General features: G+C 25.7%; 1 protein-coding gene across 1 annotated transcript in view; it reads left to right on the forward strand.

Moving 5' to 3' along the window:
- Positions 1-23,621, forward strand: part of LOC122498781 (MICOS complex subunit Mic60) — a 72,416-nt gene that overhangs the window by 8,128 nt on the left and 40,667 nt on the right. The window contains exons 8-10 of the mRNA XM_043606694.1: positions 1,596-2,007; positions 3,514-3,648; positions 21,426-21,654. Coding sequence (XP_043462629.1) covers positions 1,596-2,007; positions 3,514-3,648; positions 21,426-21,654 — 776 coding nt within the window. The remainder of the gene's footprint in view (positions 1-1,595; positions 2,008-3,513; positions 3,649-21,425; positions 21,655-23,621) is intronic.

A 23,621-nucleotide genomic window follows, 5' to 3' on the forward strand; every position in this document is an offset into this window, starting at 1 on the left:
TTTTAAAAGATTTTATCAAATTTAAATTATTATTTCTTAAAGATTTTATCAAATTTCACTTATTTTTCAGATATTACCAAATTTAAATTATTTTTTTTAAAAATTATTTTAACAAAAATTTTACCAAATTTCAATTATTTTTCAAACATTTTACCAAATTTCAATTATTTTTCGAAAATTTTAAAAAATTTAAATTATTTTTCAAAGATTTTATCAAATTTCAATTATTTTAAATTATTTTTCAAATATTTTACCAAATTTTAATTATTTTTCAAACATTTTACCAAATTTTAATTATTTTTCAAACATTTTACCAAACAAAAATTTTACCAAATTTCAATTATTTTCAAACATTTTACCAAATTTCAATTATTTTTCAAAGATTTTATCAAATTTCAATTATTTTAAATTATTTTTCAAATATTCTACCAAATTTTAATTATTTTTCAAACATTTTACCAAATTTCAATTCTTTTTCAAAGATTTTACCAAATTTCAATTATTTTTTAAACATTTTAGCAAATTTTAATTATTTTTCAAAGATTTTACCAAATTTCAATTATTTTTTAAACATTTTAGTAAATTTCAATTATTTTTCAAAGATTTTATCAAATTTTAATTATTTTTTAAAAATTTAACAAAATTTCAATTATTTTTAAAAGATTTTATCAAATTTTAATTATTTTTTAAAAATTTAACAAAATTTCAATTATTTTTAAAAGATTTTAAAAATATTTTACCAAATTTTTATTATTTTTTAAACATTTTACCAAATTGAAATTATTTTTTAAACATTTTACCAAATTTTAATTATTTCTCAAACATTTTGCCAATTTTCAATTATTTTTCAAAAATTTTACCAAATTTCAATAATTTTTCATACATTTTACCAAAATTCAAATATTTTTCAAAGATTTTATCAAAATTCAATTATTTTTTAAAGATTTTACCGAATTTCAGTTATTTTTTAAAAGCTAATTACCAAATTTGAATTTTTTGGATATTTTCTAATTGTATATAATTGAGCTGCCGGATCAAAGAAGGGCACATAACCAATGTAATTCAAATGGGTTATGTGCCCTTCTTTGATCCGGCAGCTCAATTATAAAACTATTGTCTTTCAAAAATTATTTTAAAATATTTAAAAAAAATTAATATTAAGAATTTTTTATTCAAATTTTTGAAATAATATTCTACCTTTATATCTTTAAAAATAAAAATTGACAGTTTTAATTATAAAAATTGAATGTTTGTATTTAAATAATAGAATTCTAGAAGAAATTTCGGAAAATTATTGAAAATTAATATAGATAATTGATTGAGGGATCAAGTTTAGTTAAAAGTTGTAGAAAATAATTAAATTTTGGAAGGGTTATAGTTGTAATATTTAGAAATTATTAAATTTCAGAAGTTGGAATTTTTTAAAATTAATTTCCCATTGAAAAAAGAAATAAGAAGTATTTATAAATATTTATTTATCAAAATTATTATAATTTTAATTAATTGAATTTGGAAATCAGTGAAGAATCAGGGAAACACAAAATATATTTGTTTTGTAAATATTAGAGAATAAAATATCATGATTTTCTTTCTAGATTGAAAAGAGCAACTGAGAAGAGAAAGAAAGCAATTAATGAGGCAGAGAAACATGCATTGGATGCATTAACATCGTTAAAACAAATGTATAGTTTAATTGATGATCCTGAATTTGTTGCACCAGCAACAGTGAAAGCAATGGCAAGAAGAAATGTCAAAAAGATTTTAGATGATGTCGACGATGCAAAGAAAAAGTTTCAAGACGAATTATTATCTGCAAATATTACAGAACGGTATTGGAATCAGGTGAAGACAGCTCGAGAAAGTTTTAACGAGGAGCTGCAGATTCTTTTTCCAAATATCAATATTCACGAAAAGAAACTTTCTGTAAATGAAGAAGCATTTGATTTGTTTGTCTTGCACATGTACAACAAAGTCAACTTCCTGCAGAAGGAACTCAACAAATTAGAAGTGAGCATTTCAATATTTACTTTTGTTCGAATTAAGTTAGATTTTTAAAAAATCAATTTAAGTTGATTTAAATATTTAAATTAATTATTTAAACGAGCTTTATATTGGGGGCGTTTATACCAAAGTCGAATTATACTTTTTTTCGATATTTGAAAGTAAAACTAAATTAGGAATGAATTTTATTTCTCATTTAGTATAATAATAATCTGTAGTCTTTAAAACTTATTTATCAAGTGCAACTATGTTTTTTCACGTTTTAAAATTTTTCAAAAAACGTTTTTTGCAAATATTTTGAAAAAATGGTCCGAGACCTATTAATATTTTTTTTAGTTTTGAAGTGCATTTTGAGTTTTTATTTATTTTGAATCTTTTACATTTCTACATTATAAAATTAAAAAGACAGTATATTAATACGAAGTATAAGATTTTTCTAAAAATAGTCGACAACAAATTCAGGTGAAATATCATGGACTTGATCCTCTTACAATTTTTTAAAATTAGTTGTAATTAAAATTTTTGTTTTGAAAAAATAGTAGAGATAAGATCCGGGCTTATTTGTTCAGAACAAAAATTTTAATTAAAAAGATAATGACGGTTTGCATGTGGAAGAATTATCATTTATGTTAAAAATTTTGATTTTGAATTCGAATGACATCTCACAGATGTCACTTTATCGGTAAAGTCGATAACTTCTCTTAACCCTTTGCGTCACAGTGGGTCGCTCAGGGACCCACCTATTCCTTCGCAGTTTTCTGCATTTCTATTTCATATTTATCAATGGATTAAATGATATTTTAGTTTTGACATGTTCCTTATACACGAAAAAGTCTAAAAAAAATTACTGAACCACAATTTGTTAGCAATAAAATCATTATAAACAAATGGATAACAAAAAAAAATGTCCCTTTTACTTAAAAAAATCATTTTCTAGTAACCCTTTCTAACTGTTGAGATGTCAATTTTTGCTTTACTTATTATATCCTAAACTATTTTTGTTAATTTCTACTCTACACGAGTAGCTGCTTTCAAGTGAATTCAGCTGATTTTTAATTTTCATGTCTACCATATTTGATCCGCCATTTTGAATTTTTTGAGAATAAGCACAGATTCGTATTCAGCAACCCTAAAACCCCCCGAGTAACGAGTTTCAACCGAATTCAGTCAATTATTTTTATGCCCGCCATATTGGATCCGCCATTTTGAATTTTTAAGAACCGACCCTAGATTCGTATTCAGCGACCCCAAAATCCCCTGAGTAACTATTTTTAAGCGAATTCAGTCGATTTTAAATTTTCATAACCGCCATATTGGACTAAAATTTTTTTTTTCTTTATTCAGAATTATGTTACTACATAATAAGATTTTATTGTTTGCATCAAGAATTAGTTAATAAATTGTTCTTTCAATGTTAATGCTTCCTCCACGAGGAAGCAAATATTTTTGCTAATTGTAAAAAGGAAGCAAAATGTTCATGTAATGAACATCTGGATTTACAATTTGTTTCAGACAGTTATGGAAACCAAACTGAAGGCAGCTTTAAAAGCAGGAGGAGATACTGTGAATAATGAAAAATTGGATGCTCTTATATGTGCAGAAGTGGATAAGGTGAAACGCAACATGCATGATGATTTCGACAAGAAGGTATGTAAAAAACTTATACTCTGCTTTTAAATCACAAAAATTTATTTAGTTTTTCAAAACATATTTTAATTTGAAAAATATATTTAATTTAATTATAAAAGTAAAAAAACGAGAGAGATTATAATCATAGTAATGATTTCTTATTAGGTACTATTATCTATTATTTCTATTATATTATTCATAAAAGTAGAAATGAATGATAAAAATAAAATAATTATTTTTAAAAAATAAAGAATAACAAACCCGTGTAGAAATCGTTAAGGTCTAAAATTTTAAATTATATAAATGTCGAATCAATTTTTAATCGGTGTTGGTGAAACTATAGCCCTAATTCTACTAACACTAAAGTTAAGTTTGTATCTATTTTTTTATTTATTTTTATTAAGTCCAACAGTTACAACCAATAACAGGACTACAAAATAAAACAATAATTTTGATATCAAAGGTAATAAAATTTCGTAGAATATAAATCTTTACAAAATTGGAAATAAGAAAGAAAATAATTATGTGCTATGAAGAGTAGAGTGAATAAATTCTTTGAAAGATGAATTAAATAAATCTATATTAGATTGAAGATCAGGAACAGTTTTGTTTTAATGAATACACATATTTGTTGTTTTACTGAATTACGTAAAAATATTCGCCATATTGGATCCGTCATTTTGAATTTTAAAAATCTGACTTCATATTTGTAATTAGCGACCCTAAAAACTCCCGAGTAAGAAGTTTAATGTGAATTTGATTAATTTTAAAAAATAAGTCCACCATATTGGAACCGCCATTTTGAATTTTAAAAAACTGACTTCATATTCGTAATCAGCGACCCCAAAAACCCCCGAGTAACAAGTTTGAAGCAATTTCGATCATTGTTTAAAAAAATATTCGCCATATTGGATCCGCCATTCTGAATTTTAAAAATCTGACTTCATATTTGTAATCAGCGACTCCAAAAACCCCCTAGTAGAAGTTTAAAGTGAATTTGATTAATTTTAAAAATAAAGTTGCCTTTACAATAATTTTTCTTCGCAATAATTCAATTATTTTCATAAATAATAAAAAAATTTATAGATTTACAATTATTTTCATAAATAATAAAACTCATAGCAAAATTTCAATTATTCTCAATACAATTTTAATGGAATTTCTCGAAAAATGTATAATTATTCTTAAAAATTTTATTAAAATTCATCAAGGAAATTCAATTATTTTCAAAAATAATAAAATTCTTCGCAAAAATTCAATTATGGTCAAAAGTTTAAAAAATTTATCGTCAAAATTTCAATTATCTTTATAGATATTAAAATTTCTCTCCAAAATTCAATTATTTTCAAAAATTTTAATGAAATTCTTTTTAACAAATTCAATTTTTTTTCAAAAATTCTCCTCCAGTCAATGATTTTCAATATCTACTATTTTAACAAAATTTTCCAAAAGAAATAAATTATTTTAAATTTTTTTTATAAATTTCTTCGCAATAGTTCTATTATTTGCAAAAATATTATAGAGCTTTGCAAAATAATTCGAACCGAACTGTTCGAATTTTTTCGCCTAGTTCGAATGTCGAAAATTCGACATTTCGGCTCCCCGAAACCGAACAAAACTCGGTTCGGTTTGAATTTTGCACAGCTCTAAAAAATATTTAATTTATGTTTACAGAGATTCAATTATTTTAATAAATATGTAATACAATTTTTTACAGGGATTCAATATTATTATTTTCATAGATAATAAAACTCATTGCAGAATTTCAATTATTTTTTATACAATTTTAATCGAATTCCTCGAAAAATGTAATTATACTTAAAATTTTATTGAAATTCGTCAAAAGAATTAAATTATTTTAAAATTTGTTAATGAAATTCTTTATGAGAATTCAATTTTGAGAAACATTCAATTATTCAATAAATTATTTATTTTTGTATTAAAAATAATTAGGTATTTAAAAAGAAATATTATTAAAAAATTCTTCTCAAGAATTCAATTATTTTCAAAAGTAATAAAATTCTTAGCAGAAATTCAATTATGGTCAAAAGTTTAATAAAAGTTTTAGTCAAAATTTCAATTATTTTTATAATTATATTAAAATTTTTCTCTAAAATTCAATTATTTTCAAAAATTTTAATAAAATTCTTGGCAGTATTTCAATTATTTAAAAAAATGTTAATAAAATTTTTGACAAAATTTCAATTATTTTCAAAAAATTTCTCAATTCAATGAAATTTTTTTACAGAGATTCAATTATTTTGACTACATTTTTAATCTAAATTCTCGAAAATGAAATTGTTCTTAAAAATTTTATTGAAATTCGTCAAAAGAATTTTAGTTACCTTTTTAAAAATTTGTTGATAAAATTCTTTAAATGAGAGTTGAATTTTAAAAAACATTCAATTCTTCAATAAAAAATTTTTTTTGTATTTAAATAATTAAATTGTCGTAGAATTTTCTAATAATAATTGATTTAAATATGAGTTTCAGTTTAAACTTTAAATAATAATTGAGTTTTGAAAAGCAGGTCTTAAATTATAATCTTTGAATGTTTGAATTTTTCACACTTTTTTTTAAAGTTATTTCAAGTTTTGATTTTCTAATATATTTTTGATAAAAGAATTTCCGAATAATCGATGAAATTTCGTAAAATTGAATTGTAAACAAAAGGATTTGAAAATGTTGAAAGAAATTTTCTAGAAATTATTAATCATAATTAATTTGCACTTTATAAAGAAGAATTTTAGTTTTAAATTCTGGAAAACAATAATTGGATTAAAATAATGAAAGTAATTTTGAATAAGTTACAGTAACAATATTCTTTCTTACAATGTAAAATGATGATTTTATCAGTCCAAAATTTTTAATTATTATAAAGCATGAAGATATCGATTGCTCCGAGTCTTCGACTCGGAGCAATCGATATTTTCATGTTTTATAACAATGTTTTATAAGTTGTTTAATTTCAAAAAGGTTAGAATTAAAAATTTTGTAAAATATTAATGTAGTTTTAAAAACCTGGAAAAATTCCGTTTTCTAACCTGGAAAACCTGGAAAAGTCAGGAAATTTGAAATGTGCAAAAGCGTGGCAACCCTGTCCCGAGTAACAAGTTTCAAGCGAATTTAATCAATTTTAAAAAATAAGTCCGCCATATTGGATTCGCCATTTTGAATTTTGAAGATATGAAAAATCCGACTTCAGATTTCTTAATCAGTGACCCTAAAAACCATCTAAAGTCTACTTGGTTTATTAAATTCCTTGACTAGAAAAATGTATACTTCAAAGAGTTAAGAGAATTCATCTGCTTACATTTATGTTCTTTTCAATTCTTCGACAAAATTGTACACATTTTATTTCTGATAAGTCAATTTAATTCTGTTTAATATCATTAAAATTGGGATCAGTTGAATTCCCTTTACAATGTAAATATTATTGACACTTTAATTCATTCAAATACAAAGGAATTAAAGCGCAATAAAATGACATCTATTGACTCCAAAATTCATAATTATTTTAATCCAAATGAATATTGTTGTTGAAATTTTTTGGAATAATTTTAATTCCTTTTAATTAACCTCTTCCTACCGGGCAAAAAACGCATAAACAAAAATGTTTGACAATTTTCCAACAAATATAGGATTAGCAAGCTGGAAGATCTCGAGTGGAAATTGAAGTAACTATGTTACTAAATGAGTTTCACACTGGTCATACAAAATTTAAATGAGGAAAATGAAAATTAGAATAATACGAACAGACAACAAAGTGGAGACAAATTATAAGATTGCGATCTAATCTCACTATCGCGTGCGTAACATAAGTAAAGTGAAAAAATTGTGGTTTGTGTAGGGCAGAGAATGAAATTGAAAACTTGCAGTTATATTACACATATATATATATATATTATGCATCCTTTTATGCAGACACATATATGCGACATTTGCACACATCTAGCTATTTTCCGTGACGCACATGTATCCATAGAATGAAGGTAGTAAAGGTTCTTCTAAGCTTCATATTCCCGCACTGACTTTTTATCTATTTCCATTTGGAGGACCGCCAATATTTCGGAAGTAGGAGGCAATATTATCTCTTTAGCCCTAGCATTCCGGTATATACGCAAGGTACACGATTCTACGTCCCCACGAATCCTATGACTTATTTTCTATCTCTCTTACTTTTCTTTGCCACCAGAAAAGAGCTTTTGTTAAACGGCAGACAATAGCCAACGAAACATAAGATTGGACCGAGAATTGTTCTGTCCTCATTTCGTTTTATTTCACAAAAAACAAAACTTCAATCTCATCGGCAAAGATTTCTTCTCCTTTCTTTTTTTTCATTTTTTTAATATGGATAAAGATATCCTAAATGTTGCTTGCCTAAAAGAAGAATATTTTTTTCTTTCTACAACCAATGTATTGGCAAAAAATATTGGAGTTGATCTTTATAGTGTTTTCAGCGAAAAAGTCGAAATTTTTGACAATTTTATCAAAAGTATATGTAACCTTCCCTGGCGCTCACAATATTTGACCTAGTGGACTGCAGTTTTGCATTTTTATGAGTAGATTTCAGAAATAATGTAGCCAAAATAATTTTTAAAAAACTCTACATATTTTATTTTACATGTAGATTGAGCGTATTTATAAAATGTTCCTTATAAGAGCTAAAAGGATGATTTTTTAAATTGTGGACCTAATTGGTGGACGCAAAATCAGAAGTCTTTGGACCTCATTCAATGCAAGCCAATTAATAAATAAAAGTGTAAAATAAAAATATTGTTTTATAAACAAATGTTTGCTTAAAAGATACAACAGTTGCTCAAAATTGTTTAAACGACCATATCTTCTAAACAGTTAATGCTAGAAAATAATTTTTTTGAAAAATATTCAGCAAAATAAGAGGAAGAACTCCTAACATAAGTTAAGAGTGTTTTTGTTTTATTTTTTTAATAACAAAGTCATTTAAATAAAAAATTATGTGCGCATACATGTACTTTAAAAATTAAAACACAAAAATATTTTCCACACTATATGCCTGAACCAAAAATAAGTTTGACTAAAATGGATCAAAAATTGGGTTGTTTGGGATAACTCTGAATTATGATAGAAGGAAAAATCCGTTGAGATCACAATCCTAGCTGCTTCTTTTTTTCTTTCTACTTATTAAATTTTGCGAATAATTACCAAATATTCAATATGAAATTTTTTGACAGGCATAGCGGCTGCGCGAGTCTTTTTTCCCCTGTCCACAACTTTTTTTCCCTCTGATGTTACTCAGCCTGTAAACTTTGATTTACAATTCACTTCACACGACAATAAAAAACGAGGTTTTCGAGCGTGTGTTGTATAAATGCATCTTAATATTAAGGGGTTAGTACTACATCTCAGTGACTTTTATTCAACATTTTTTTATTACAAAATTTATTTTATTTGCTTTAAAATTTTTATATTTAAAAGAAGAGGGTTTTAGAGTATTTATTATGGATTATCTTGCTGTCATGAAGACCTGAAACAAATCCTACCTGTAATCCTTTAATTTATAAATTTTTTAAAAATGGTTTAAACTAATTTTCCTCTATATGCGGGTAATTCTACAAATGAGGGAATTTATGATGTCCAAGGCTCTTTTTTCAATTAATTTTGAGAAAAAGAAAATTATTTTCGATGGAAACAGTGGAGCTTAATGGTTTCTATTATTATGCCACAAAACGTAACCCGGATTCGAAAAATATATTTTGAAAGAAATGAGCAAAACTAAATAAATATAATATAATAATAAAATAATAATATAATATAAACTAAATATGTATTTTATTAAAATGTATTTTATTAAATATAATATAATAATAAAATAATAATATAATATAAACTAAATATGTATTTTATTTTAAGCGTTTAAATGAAAATTTACACTTGGATAACAATTTTAAGTAGTTGTACTTTACAAAGATTTAAACTATTGTTACATTACTTTATATTTTATTTATAAAATATTATCTTGAATTTTGTCCCTCGCATTCATTTTAAGTTTCCTGTCGTCTTTAAAAAACGTTCAAATTATTAAGAATTTTCATTCATGAATCTCTATACAATTTGTTACTTGAGGGTTTTCGGGATTGCGGATTTCGAATCTGATGTTAGTTTGTCAAAATTCAAAATAGCGGATTCAATATGGCGCCCAAATATTCAAAAATCGCATGAAATTTAAATGAAACACGTCACTCAAGAGTTTTCAGTCTCGCTGATTGCGAAACCGATATTAGTTTTTCAAAATTAAATATGTCAGACAAATTATAAAATGAAAATGTTAAATTTTTATGAAATTTAATAAGTATAAGTTAATAGTTTCTAATTCATAAACATACTCAGCGAAACCGAGAACCCCTAAGTAACTTGTTTAAAGCGAATTGAGTATAGGTGTGGAATTATTTTTCCGCCATATTGGATCCGCCATTTTGAATTTTGAAAGACTGACATCGGATTCGTAATCAGCGACCCTGGAAACTCTTGAATAACGAGTTTCATGTAAATTTCATTCGATTTTTAAAATTTGTCAGCCATATTAGATCCGCCATTTTGAATTTTAAAAAACTGACTTCGAATTCGTAAACAGCGACCTTGAAAACCTCTGAGTAACGAAAGTTATAGAAATCCATACATTATTTTGTGAGTTATTGTTAATTTGTTTTTCTAAACCTGGATCTTCTGGTGAAATTGTTTATAAATTGCTGTAAAATTTACAATTTGTAATTTTTTGACTTGTCTCTTTCAGATAACTTTTATAGTACTATTAACTTGAATTTAACACACTTTTTAGAACCTAAATAAAAAAAAAAAATATTGTGCGGAAATTTTCTTCATTTTCTTCCTTCGTTTGTAGAACTATCCATTTAGGAATGAGTTATTTGAGATCCTGAACAAATGTCTGAATGTATGTAAGTGGTGTGTATGTGGATCCCTTTTTGCGAACACGATAACTCGAAAAGGTTCTAATGATTTTTGGTAAAAATTGCTATGTATATTTATCATATAAATATATCAAGACTAAGAGAAGGATTTTTAAAAATCCCTAGAAACAATTTTTTTTAACTTTTATAAAAAAAATTCATATTTTTCAAAAATAAAATTGAATCGTGAACATTGAAGATATAATAAGTAATAAAATTTTATTCTTTGCATGATTGTTATTAATAGAGTGTTTAATTGGTATAATATGATAATAATTTATATAATTTTTAATGATATTACTTTTATTGTAGAATAAAAAAAAATAATAATAAACAAAACAAAATTTTCTTTTCAAGAATAAATCTGGGATATGTATTATTATACTATTTTCGAGGTTTATTCAGAAGAAAGTTTCTTACTTTTAACACTTTACTCAAAATATTGGCTCGGTGTCTAACAATGAGATATATCTTGGAAGCGTTGTTGAGGGCAACTTTCAGCAATATGCAAATACTTGGTTTTGCTGATTCTGTATTTCAGTGTCTGACTGCACTTTCAAACACACGCGGTTCAATCTGGATCTGTATTTGAAGTGCATAAGTAATTCGGCAAACTGGAACCATACGTACGTTCATCCGAATATAATTTTTTAGTTCAACAAACACAAAATTACGCGCGAAATACTCATTAATTGTATAAAGTAAAACTTAGACACAAACTATTTTCAATTGTAAAATATTTTCATTCAAAGTTGGAATTTCTAAACTTAAATATTAATCAAACTTCAATTTTGATTCTAATGAATTAATAATGGAATAAATCAAACCTACACTGCAAAAATAAGTGTCTTATTTGATATCTTAAAATAAGATGTAAGATGGAAAAATGGTATCTTACATCTTAAAATAAGATGTTTTCTAAAGTATCTTACTGATTTTTAAGATGTTTTATACGTCTTAGATATTTCTTCTATCTTAAAAAAGTAAGATACTTCTGTAAGTTTTTTAAAGTATCTTAAATTAAGATGTTTCTGTCTCAATAAGATGTTTAGCGATAAGATACTTGTGAATTGTAAGATGCGAAAAAATTTTAAGTTACTAAAAACTAAGATACATAAAATGTCTTACATAAAGCCCATAGTTAACCTCAAAACTTTTTTCCCGAAAAATATGCTGAAAATATGTACGAAGATGCTTTTAGTATCTTAAATTAAGATATTTTAAATGACTAAAAAGTGACTACAATAACATCTTAGAAATGACTACCAAAACATCTTAAATAAGATACTTCTTTTTGCAGTGTACATGTTTTATAATACGATTCTTTTCAATTGAACATATATATAGTTCGACACTAAATGTCCACATTGACCAAGATTAAGAATTTACGATCTCAGAAAATCCTCAGTTTTACACTATTATATACTTAAGAATTACATTGAAAAATTCGAACTATATTCACTGGCGGAAAAGTTTAAAAATCCCATAAGTTCCTTCACGCGTGGAAGAGATCATGTCAGTCGTATATTCGGTTTTACGACTGGAACATCCGTCGATATAGGATAAATTTTGCTCCCCTGCCCCGGAATACATATCGACTAACCGCACTGTGCGTCAAGTTTATTTCCGTGAAACATAAATCTTTGCTTAAACGTATTAACCCTTAAATTCATAAAATTAGGTCAAAATTTTCAAGCTTCTTTTTAGACTAGTCATAAAAGTGATTTAACGATCATATAATGCAATTTGAGTAAGTCACATTTATGTACATTTTAAATGTTTTATTCAATTTTATTAATCTTTTATACATCCTTTGTAATGCTTTAAAAATACCATCTTTTTGGTTTAAAATGCAATTTATTTCGATTTCTATAGTGTAAAAAATAACTATATTGTGAAATCTTTCAAAAATTGTGTTTGTATAACTAATTTAATTTAATTAATTTTTTTTTTAATTAGGTTTATAAGGGGCCGTCCATAAACTACGTAACCAATTTCTCATTTTTTTGATGAAAAATTTAATTTTTCATTTTTAGACCCCCCTCGTTACCATTGCGTTAAATGCAATTTTATAGATTTTTGGACCCCCTTCCTCCTTAAATTGGTAACGTAGTTTACCCCTAATTAAAAAGTTTTTAAACAATTAAAATTTTATAGCTATATTATTGAAAATAATCACTTTTTTTTAATAAAATTTTTAAAATTATAAAACTGAAAGAATTACTTAAAAAAAATGGTATAATGATTATATTATATTATGAATTATTTATTTGAATATTAACTTTTAATAATTAATATAATTCGTGGTTATTGTTTGTTAAATTTTTAGACATATTTTTCACTTTATCGTTACCTACAAGTAACAATATACAGCATTGGCGGTGATACAGTAGATTTTAAAAATTTTCATTAAGCCTCTGCAGTCGTGCGGTTTAGTTGCGCGTGTATTATATTCGGCTATGCGTCAGGGGCCGGGGGACTGCAGTTGAATCTCACATGCGGACGGATATTTTTCATTCTTCGTTTTAAGCGTTATTTATATAAAATAAAATTACTATTTAATATGTATAAGTGTTATGAATAAAAATCGTAAATATGTTATTGTAAATAATATTAATGGCCTGTTAAAAATAACAGTTTAAAAAATGTAGGAGAACTTAGTCAAGGTCGGCCCACTTTTTGACTTATGTTTATAACTTTTTTAAAAATGAATTTGGTCAATTGAAGTATAATGTTGGAAACTCCTGTGTAATAGGAGCTTTTGTTGAACAGGGTAAAAATTGATTAGTTTCAAAATGAAAAGTGATAAAGATTCCAAAAGAATGTAGTCAAGGTTGGCCTATGTTTTATCCTTCAGGATGTTGTTTAGCAACATCCCAGCTACAATCTAGGTTGTTAACACTCCTTAAAAAAATAAAATTGAAAATAATTTAATTTAAACGACTTTTTATGACAATCATGATCTTCTGCTAACGTTTGGCTGTGGCTGCTACTACTTAAAAGTTAAAATAAAATTTTCTATCCTTCAAGATGTTGTTCAGCAACAGTCCAACAAAAATCTAGGTGGTTAGCAGTTTATAAAAAATAATAAAAATCCGCTGCCAAGTTGTACATTTTTGTTATAATTTTGGTGCTCATTTCATGAATACTTTGCTCCCTCATAAAGATAATAATAAAAGCCGCTGCCAAGTTTTACATTTTTATAATTTTAATGTTCATTTCATGAACACTTTGTTTCCTCATAGAAATAATAATAATTGAAATATAAGAATTAATTTTTATAAAAGAGTTAAAAATCATTAAATCTTGGTCCAAAAATATGTTTTTATATATTCTATAAGATGGTTATAATAGTTTAATAATTACACATTTAAGTTAATAAACAAGAATGTTGACAAAATTATATTTTCCACAATTTTTGATTTTTCAAATACCAATAATTTGATAATTTTTGACCGAATCAGTTTCAAAAATAGGTCAATCGAAGCCTTTTTTAATGCTCTACAAGTTGGTAATGAAACTTTTAAAGTTTCTTTTATATTTTTCAACAAAATTTTTTAAAAAAGTGTTATTTTCGAAAAATTTAGATTTTTAAAACTTTAATATCTCTGGCTAATATAGACGAAAAATGTTCAATGAAGGCTCAAAAGATGCGTCTGAAAAAACTCTACAAAACTAAAGAAAAACATTTATAGATGCCCTAACATTTTTTTAAGTTATGGACAAAAAACGTTTTTTCACAAAATGAAAAATGCAAAAAAAATATAGTTAAACTTTATGTATCGGGCTAAAATACTCTCATTTTATGTCCCCCGGGGAGACCTACAATTTAAAAAACAATTGAGGCCTTTAGCTCTTTCTCGTTCTGAGATATTGAGGCAAATGTAATGTTAGTACACACACACACATCGGGACAAATTTTTAAAATCCGTTTTTTGGACTTCGGAGGTCGAAATCTGTCGAAATTTTTTTATTTATTTAGAATATTTATACGGGCAGTGCCCATTCGTACATAAAGTACCAAAAGATTAGGTATAATGAAAAAAAATTTATAAATATGTCAAAAAATCACAATCGAAAATTTTGCTAATACAATCCTTCCTCTATGACGAAGCAAAATAGAAATATATAAATAACTTTTTATAAATATGGTAAAAGTGATTAAATCTTGAGTCAATCAATGTATTTTTAGATACCTTACAATATATAGTTATAATAGTTTAATAGTTAAAGAAAAGTTTTCAAACAAAAAAGTTGAGAAAATGTCATTTTCCACAATTTTTGGTTTTTAAAACACCAATAACTTCGAAATTTATGATCGAATTAGGTTCAAAAATAGGTCAATCGAAGCGTTTTTTAATGCTCTACAAGTTGGTAACGATATTTTTAAAGTTACTTCTGCATTTTTCAACAAAATTTTAAAAAAAGTGTTATTTTCGAAAAATTTAGATTTTTAAAACTTTAATATCTCTGGCTAATATAGACGAAAAATGTTTAATGAAGGCTCAAAAGATGAGTCTGAAAAAACTCTACAAAATTATGGAAAAAAATTTATAGGTGTCCTAACATTTTTTTAAAGTTATGGTCAAAAAATGGTTTTTTTTCAAAATTAAAAATCTAAAAAAATATAGTTAAACTTTATTTATCTATCTCAAAGTACTATTATTTTATGTCCGCACGTGAGACCTACAATTTAAAAAAAATGTACCCATAAAGCTCTTCATAATCCATAAAAATCATAAATAATCTCTTCATAGTCCATAAAAATTAATAAGTGTTAATTACTAGTGTTTGGCTGTGGCTGCTACTAGGGTGATTGTGTGTATTACTACAAGTGCCCCATTTACTACGAATTTCATTAAAAATATTAAAATAAAACTTTATTTGACAGATAATAGTCTATAAAATATCTATATAATAAAACTTTAGTTTATATTAATTGTTATTTTTAATGAAAAATTCTAAAAAAATGCATTTTAATACGTTTTATTTAACTTTGAAAATCTCTAGTTTAGATGAGAGCACAAAAAGTTGCATTAGTGAGTTGAGAGTGCTTTCAGAAAGATAAATATATTTATGTATTTTGTGAACAAATATTTAATGTTAAGTTATTTCTAAATAAAGCAATAACATTAGTTTTTATAAATTTAAAGAAAATGTTATGTTTTTAACGTTTTTATTATTTAATTTTAAACGTAGAATTAGTCACAGGATTTTTCGCGCTTGCGTTTATTTCTACGCCATGTAACACAACCTGAAATATAGTTGTTGACAGTTCGAGTTTGTTTATAATGTTTGTAGTGAACGCAATGAAAATAGTTTTTAGCTAATATATAAAAGTATTTTATCGTTTTTATTATTGTGAAAACTGCACAAAAGCACAATGTCAAAAATTAGGATGCAGTATACGAAGGAAAACGAACTAAAGTTTTTGTTGAATACATAAAAAACATGATTTAAACATGTAACCTCTATTAATTATTCAATTTAATTTTGTTATAATTTTGTTATTTAAATAAAAATAAATATTTTGTTTTCATATTATGAATAAAGTTTTATATAATAATAAAATAATTAAATATAATATTTTGTCCTTTTAAAATAAATTAAAAGCTATAACCTAGGTTAATATTAATAGACACAGCGTAGTAATGCACGCGTAGTATTTCAAGCAAATTCGTAGTAATTTACACTTGTGCACTTTTTTTAAATATTCCGTTTTTTAATACAAATTAAATTATTTTTATGACCCAAAGACTTTTTTTTAGTTCTAAGAAAGATTAACTACTCAGTACAAAAAAAATGATTCTTTAAACGTGGCTGATTTTAACACGTAGTAATAGGCACAATCACCCTACTTAAAAGCGCTTAAAAGTTACAATAAAATTTTCTATTCTTTAGGACCTTGTTCATCAACATCCCAGCAGCAATCTAGTTATTGATTGAATCATCGCTAACTCGGGGTTAACCCTGAGTGAGTGCCGAAAACAGCCAGTGTAGATAGAGTAAAGAATTATAGGGATTACTCGCTGTTTCATTAGTGTATTGTACAATGTTTGAATCAGCTGTACACTTATCGCTACCCAGTCAGCGACCTTAGGCTAATTCAAATTTAGAGAGTAATTTTGTAAGACGAATCGAAAGATGCGTGATTCGAATGGTAATTTTTTGATTTCGTGTTCTAAGAATGTCGAAGTTTATTCAATACTCGATTCATTTACTTTTACCCTTTAGAGCTAAAGATTCTTCTTCTTGTAGTGTTTATACGTGTCTCTAAATCTACAACTGCATAACGGGATTCAAGGAAATGTCAAATTTTTGTGCATTATTCAGTCTACTAGTCACGTCGATAAAGACGTTCTCAAAGGCGTTTTGAATTATTTATATATCAACAGGAAATATTTTCGTACTCTTTATTTAACTTGTAAATTATTCAAGATTTGTTTATAAAATATTGACGTTCTTGTTATAGTTGTAGTATAATTCTTTTATTAATTTCAATTCTTTGAAAAATGAAACTTTATATTATTGCTAAGAAATTTTTACTCTTTTTTATCAATGTTTGATGATGATGATGATGATGATGATGATGATGATGATGATGATGATGTTTGATGATTTATATCGTCAGTCGATGATATTTTCTCGAAAAGAAAATGTCATGACGTTGCTCTAGATACCGAATCTCACACATTGCAGATTTTATGCGGCTTTATTTAATCTCCTTTCCATGACGTATAGTCGTTTTGTGTCCGGCAAGGGAAACGTGTACGTTTTTGATTTTACAATACGGATTATAAGCTATTACTACTCTGTCAAACTATTCCTAAACTATATTTGATGATCAGGAAATAGAAAAAAAATATATGGATATAGTTTTCTTGTTATTTCACAAAAAGCTTTTTATATAAAACAGAAACATTATTTTCATTACTCGATCAGTTATTGGTATTTTATTTATCCTGTTGTAGTCTCCTTGACAATATAAAACCGCAAACAAGCTGACCTCTGCGCAATTGAAACATTTGGGAATCAAAGATTACAGATTCAATTGAATATTTCATAAACGATGCCAGCTGAAAATTTTACTTCAAATTCTATTCTCAAAAATATTGACAAGTGTTATATTGGTTTCATTAATCATCGGTTATTTTCTTAATCAATGTTTTCTTTAACAAAAAAAAAATGGAAATTAAAAAGTTGTTGAGGAAAGAGACCAATGGTGAGTTTTAATTGCTAGTTTCAGCGCGCATTATTTTCACCCTCATGCTTCGCACTTCAATCATATTCCACTTTGCATAACCATATTGCACAAGTTCTTTGTTCAGGTTGATATGCTACTTCCTCTTCGGAATAGGAAATTTTATTTTAAAGACAGGATTTTCTTTTCTTAGTTATTTCTTTTCTTGTTAGTTATAGATTTTTCTTTCTTAGTTATTATGAATTTGAGAATCATATTCTCTTCACATATTTTTGGTTTACTGTTGATCATGATATTAATATTTATTAAAATCTGTCTTTATTAATGTTCAATTGAATAATTAATTATTAATAATTTAATAAGAAAAGAAGTTTAATATTAATATATCGAGAAACGATTTTTCAATATATTACGTAATAAAATATACAATAAAAATATAACTAATTTCTTTTGAAAGAAAATATTGAAATATTCATAAATATACATTGAGAGCAATTCCGATGCTTTGTTGATATTAAAGAAAAAAATTTTTATTTCCGATTTTTGAAAAAACTCCTTTTTTTGGTTAATTTTTTTTTTGTGGTGTTCGTACATACGTACCTCTGGGTGCTCAGTGAGTTTCAAAATTAAATGAGATTTGCATAACATTCCGAGAAATAAATAAAAATGTACAATGCTGTGGGTCACATTTCTAGCTTCACCTGAAACAAACTAGCATCTGTAGCAAGATCTTGAAATTGAGCTATATTCGCATTATATAAAACTAAAAATTTGAGCCACATCATCAGAACATTTTTATTATTTATTTTCTTGGAAAGTTAGGCAGATCCAATTCTGAAACTCACAGAGCAAGTAATTAATATTTTTTAGTCATATAGAAAAGAAAATCCTTTATTTAAGTTAAAACATAACAAACAGAACCTATAAGATTTTACTTATAAAGTTCAACTTGTCACGTATAATGACGTTATTTTTGCAATCTAGATGATGGCTAAGGGCCAAGTAATTCATAGTACGTTTAACGAAATAAGTTTTCTTCAATTACTTTTTAAAAACTTATTTTTGTGAACCAAAGTTTAATGACAAATTCATTATTTATCGAAAGCTATTTTTTAAAATCATAAAATTGATTTTTTTATTTTATTATTTAAAAAAATACCTTTCGATAAATAAATAATTTCTCATTACACTTCGGTTCAAAAGTAAATTTTTAAAAAGTTGTCGAAGAAAAGCTGATTTCGTTCCATTGACTAGTGTCCAATCTGGGCCATATTGCTTTTTATAGTTGTAAATTAATAATTATAAATAGTTTAACAACAAAATAGTAAATAATAATATGAATAAATATAGTTTCTTTTAATTAAATATTCCTCTTCTTAATTAAATTATATTAAAAATGGAGACTAACAATGAATGTAGTAAATAAAGTAGAAAAAATGTTTATATAATTTAAAAATTAAATAAAAAATAAATAGGCAATTACAGTAAGTGTATGTGTTGCATTTTGAACTTTTGGTACAATTAAAATCTAGAAATAACGCAAACCTATGAAAACAAACAAAATTTCGCACAAAGGGAATCGTATCTACGACCTATGGACTTATAGGCTAAAGCTCTAACGACTATGCTAACGACGTGTATATGCAGTAAAGTTTTAATTTCAAGTATCATTGAGACTTATAATTATTAAATTGAAGATGAGGAAAAAGTAGGGCTACGTTAGAAATAATAAATTAAAAGCAATTAAACTAAATTTTTAATTATTCTATTAAATAACTTCACTTATAAGTTATAACACATTTTACAATTAATAATTTTTACATTCATAGCAAGTTTAATAAGATTTTAATAAGTACCAAAGATAGTTCACAATATGACATTAAAGTTAAAATTTTTTTTGCAATTTTAATTCATTTAAATAATTTGTTGTACACAAAATTAAAAAATAATGTTCAACTGTTGTTATTAGTAATAAATTGAATAAAAATAAGAAATAAATTATTGAGAATGGTGAGGGAGTCTGAAACACCAATCTCAAAACACGAGTAAGATATTATTAATTAGCTTAGTTCTATAAATTAAAAAATAAAAAATTCTCATACATTTTACTTATTCATGGAAGATATTATTTAAATAATTAATATTAAACGATTATTAGTAATATTAAACTAAAGTTTTAATTTTTCTTACTTTTTCTTAAATAGGAACTCAGATCTGTTCCAGATTGAACTTCCACACTGGATATTATTTAAATATTAAAATAATTAACTAAGGTTTTATTTTTCTTAAACTTTTGATTTATTTATAACAGTAAATCCAATTAAATTTTGAGTTTGGGAATACTTTGGGAAATTACAGTTCGGGTCACGTTGGGTTGATCCAAAGTTTGCCCAAGTACCACTAAAGAAAAACATATTTTTGTTGCTTTTTATGGTTGCGCCATTTTGTTTATTTGTCCAGCATATTATTTATAATTAAATTAACTAAATTATTCTATTTTTTCATTTTTTAAACTTTTGGAAGACAAGTTAGGCTCAGATTGGCACCAAATCTCATCTGCCATTTTGGATTTTTAATAACTGATCATAGATTTGAAAGCATCGAATCCTGATTTCCTTCTACACCAAGCTTTAGAATAATAATCAATAACATTTTGTGGCCCAACCAATGGAAGCCAATTCTTATAGGATTTTGTCTGTAGAATCCGAGTTTGACCTTGAAAATATTGGATTGTCTCTAGTTTTCGAGCAATTTACGTTTAAATACGCAAAAATACGCATTTTAGGTAACGTGCAGTTGATGAAATTTTGTCGAATCCTTAATTTTCATATTAAGATAAATTTATATGATTTAATTATTATTTTGAAATCTATTTTAAGATTTGTTGTTAATAGAACGAAAAAAAGACTTAGTTATAATAAAGTACACTTTTTAAGAACATAAAAAAATATCCTGTGATGTTATCCATACATTACAATATTATAGACATAAGTTTCGGAACAGAAGTGATTGTTTGTGGTTGGTACACAAACTACATCAGCTTGTGGTTTGAAGGGACCTCTGAAGCCCAGCGTATAGATCATTTACCAATGAGGGCAGTTTATGGTAGAGCCTTAAGTGCGGGTTTAGTTAATCAAAGTTTAATTACGATCAACGTCTTCTGGAGCGTCCACTTTCCCAATTCTGTTATGTGTTATCGAACTTTGATACAATTACATTCCTTAAATGAGAAGTGTGTCTTGAGCCCATGGTATATATATACACGATTCTGTAAGCGTGGAATGTCTTGAATGTTAATTATCTTTACTCCAATTCAATTCACCTGGAATGTCTTTCGTACTGTCTTCACTGAGAGTACTAGACAATGACAAAGTAATGGCTCTTGTTTGTTTGACACATTAGAGACAAGCTAAGGTTACCCGCTTGCTAAACTAATCCTCCATTTGACCTCTTTTTAAAGCAAAAAGCTGGTTAATTTTTAAATTAACTTAGGTCGCATTTTAAAGAAAAGTATAAAACTGTAATAATTGTACAATGTTTTACAGTATTTATTATTTTACTTTCATGCTATTACTAAATGTGACTACACATATAATTATGATTTACAAATTATTAACGTAGAATGTGTTGTTAATCATTTGTTCCAGTTGCTGGAAGAGAGAAAGCAGTTTGAAGATTCAATGCTTAAGGAGTTGAAAATTCAGAAACAGCTTTTCGATGACAGCTTGAAAGAACAATTGACATTGAAGGAGGCTGAAAATCAAAGGACAATTAAACGAGCCTTAAGTGAGAAGACCGAAAATGCATCGCTGGAATATAAAACTCAAATTGCAGCACTCATCGGAAGGTTAAAAGGTGTTGAAGGTGCCCTCAAAGGTAAGAGAGAACTTAAACTAATTTTCGTTTAATTTAAAATTTATCCGTTTATTAGATTTTCAAACGGCTAATGAAGTACTAGGCATCAATTTCATTTATCACTGAAAATTACATTACATTTAATTTCAAATCAGTATTTGAAGTTAATGAATGCCGGATGTATCATATCGGTAATAAAATGCTGAATTGAAACCGATCGCGTGGTGCCGGATGAATTTCATTTTACAAAAAATGCAAATGGTGTTCTTAAAAAAAGCTTGCACATCCCCAAAGAATGCGAAAGAAGCAGGAAAATTTAATTACTTTTTACTGACCTAGATTTTTCTTGAAATAACGAACGTTGATTTCTTTTATTCAATAAGAAATATTAACGAGTTTGAAAAAGTAAGAGAAAGTTTTTCTCGATATAGAATAATAACGATGCACCTCTATACTTTTGACCAATATCTATTCAAAATTTTCTTTTTCATAAAATTGTTGCACGTTAAATATTTAATTTAATTTAACCTTTTTTTCTTTAATCATCTTCCAGATTTTAATATCAGCATCAATTATTAAGATGAATTATATATTTCTTTTTTTGTTCTTTAAAATAAAATCTAATTAACAAATGCCTTTGAAAATATTGAAACAGGGAAGTTACGGAAATAATTTTTTTAAAAAAAAGGAAAAAAAAACCTCTCTTCTTAAAAGATCTCTTCTAGACTTTTACGTTGAAATTAAGAGATCCTCGAGTAAAAGCCGGACGAATCCTGGTGTTTCTGAAGCGGAAGATCAAAGGGTGCAAGTACTTTATAGCTATTTACTTTAAATTCTCGTACTTTATTATCTTTAGGTTTTATGGTTATTACACATCTTCCCATTGTCAGTATAAGTAAAGTTTAAGATGTCGATTTACATTTAGAGAAAGACAATTATAAATTATATCGTTTGCCTTTTGTGGGTCTTAATTTGTGTTTTTGAAATGTAAAATAGTAAAATCTTTACAGAACACACAAAAAGATTTTTTGCCACCTTGAAAACTTTTCTAATTTCTACAGAGCAAACTACAACTCTGTTATTAATCATCTGTCGATTTATTTTTATTAAAGTTACATTTACTACTTGGAATTAAAAACTGAAATTAATGGATAAAATACAAAAAATTCGAAATGGAAATATTTGTACGAGTGTAAGTTAAAGTTTAATTTTTAGAAACTTGTACGTTTTCGGAAATACAAAGCAGATTATTTTCGTGTATTCTGTGATATTTATCTAAAGATTTAAAAATATTAAAAATATTTTCTATTTCAGGATTAATATAAAATCTGTTACACATAGTAAATTGTGAGGTATTAAAAAGCGTTGGAGATTAAATTAAAACCAAAAAGAATTAAAATAATATATTTGGTGTTATTTTTTTACTATAGGACAGAAATTTGATTTCAAATCAAAACCAAGTCAACGCACAGTGGGGTAAATAGTACTTTTCAGGGACAAAAATCTATTGCTTTTACAATTTTTAACGGATTTTGTTAATTTCTTTTTTAAAATGATCTTGAGTTTCCAGAGACTACAATGCGTCTGCTAATAATTTATTTAAACTAATTATTTATTTATTTAACAACAATCTAGACGAAAATTATTTTCTTACTTATTTCATAGACATTTACTATGTCTTAAATTTAAATTTCACTTTAATTTTGACATTCAGAGATATAGTTAAACATAATTGATAAGATTATACTTACTACAATTAAATAGTAATACAAAATATTTATATTGTTATAAACATTATATAATTTTATATCATTTTATTATTATATAATTATTATATAATTTTATATTATTTATGTAAACATGTAAACAAATTATTAGTTTAAGTAATGACTGCACTAGATTTCGACAAAACTCATTACTTTAAGGTTTTTGAGGTCGCTGATCACGAATATGTAGATTGTTTTTCAAAATTCAAAATGGCGGATCCA

This window comes from Leptopilina heterotoma, unplaced genomic scaffold (assembly GCF_015476425.1).
Source record: "Leptopilina heterotoma isolate Lh14 unplaced genomic scaffold, ASM1547642v1 Lhet_16, whole genome shotgun sequence".
NCBI lineage: Eukaryota > Metazoa > Arthropoda > Insecta > Hymenoptera > Figitidae > Leptopilina > Leptopilina heterotoma.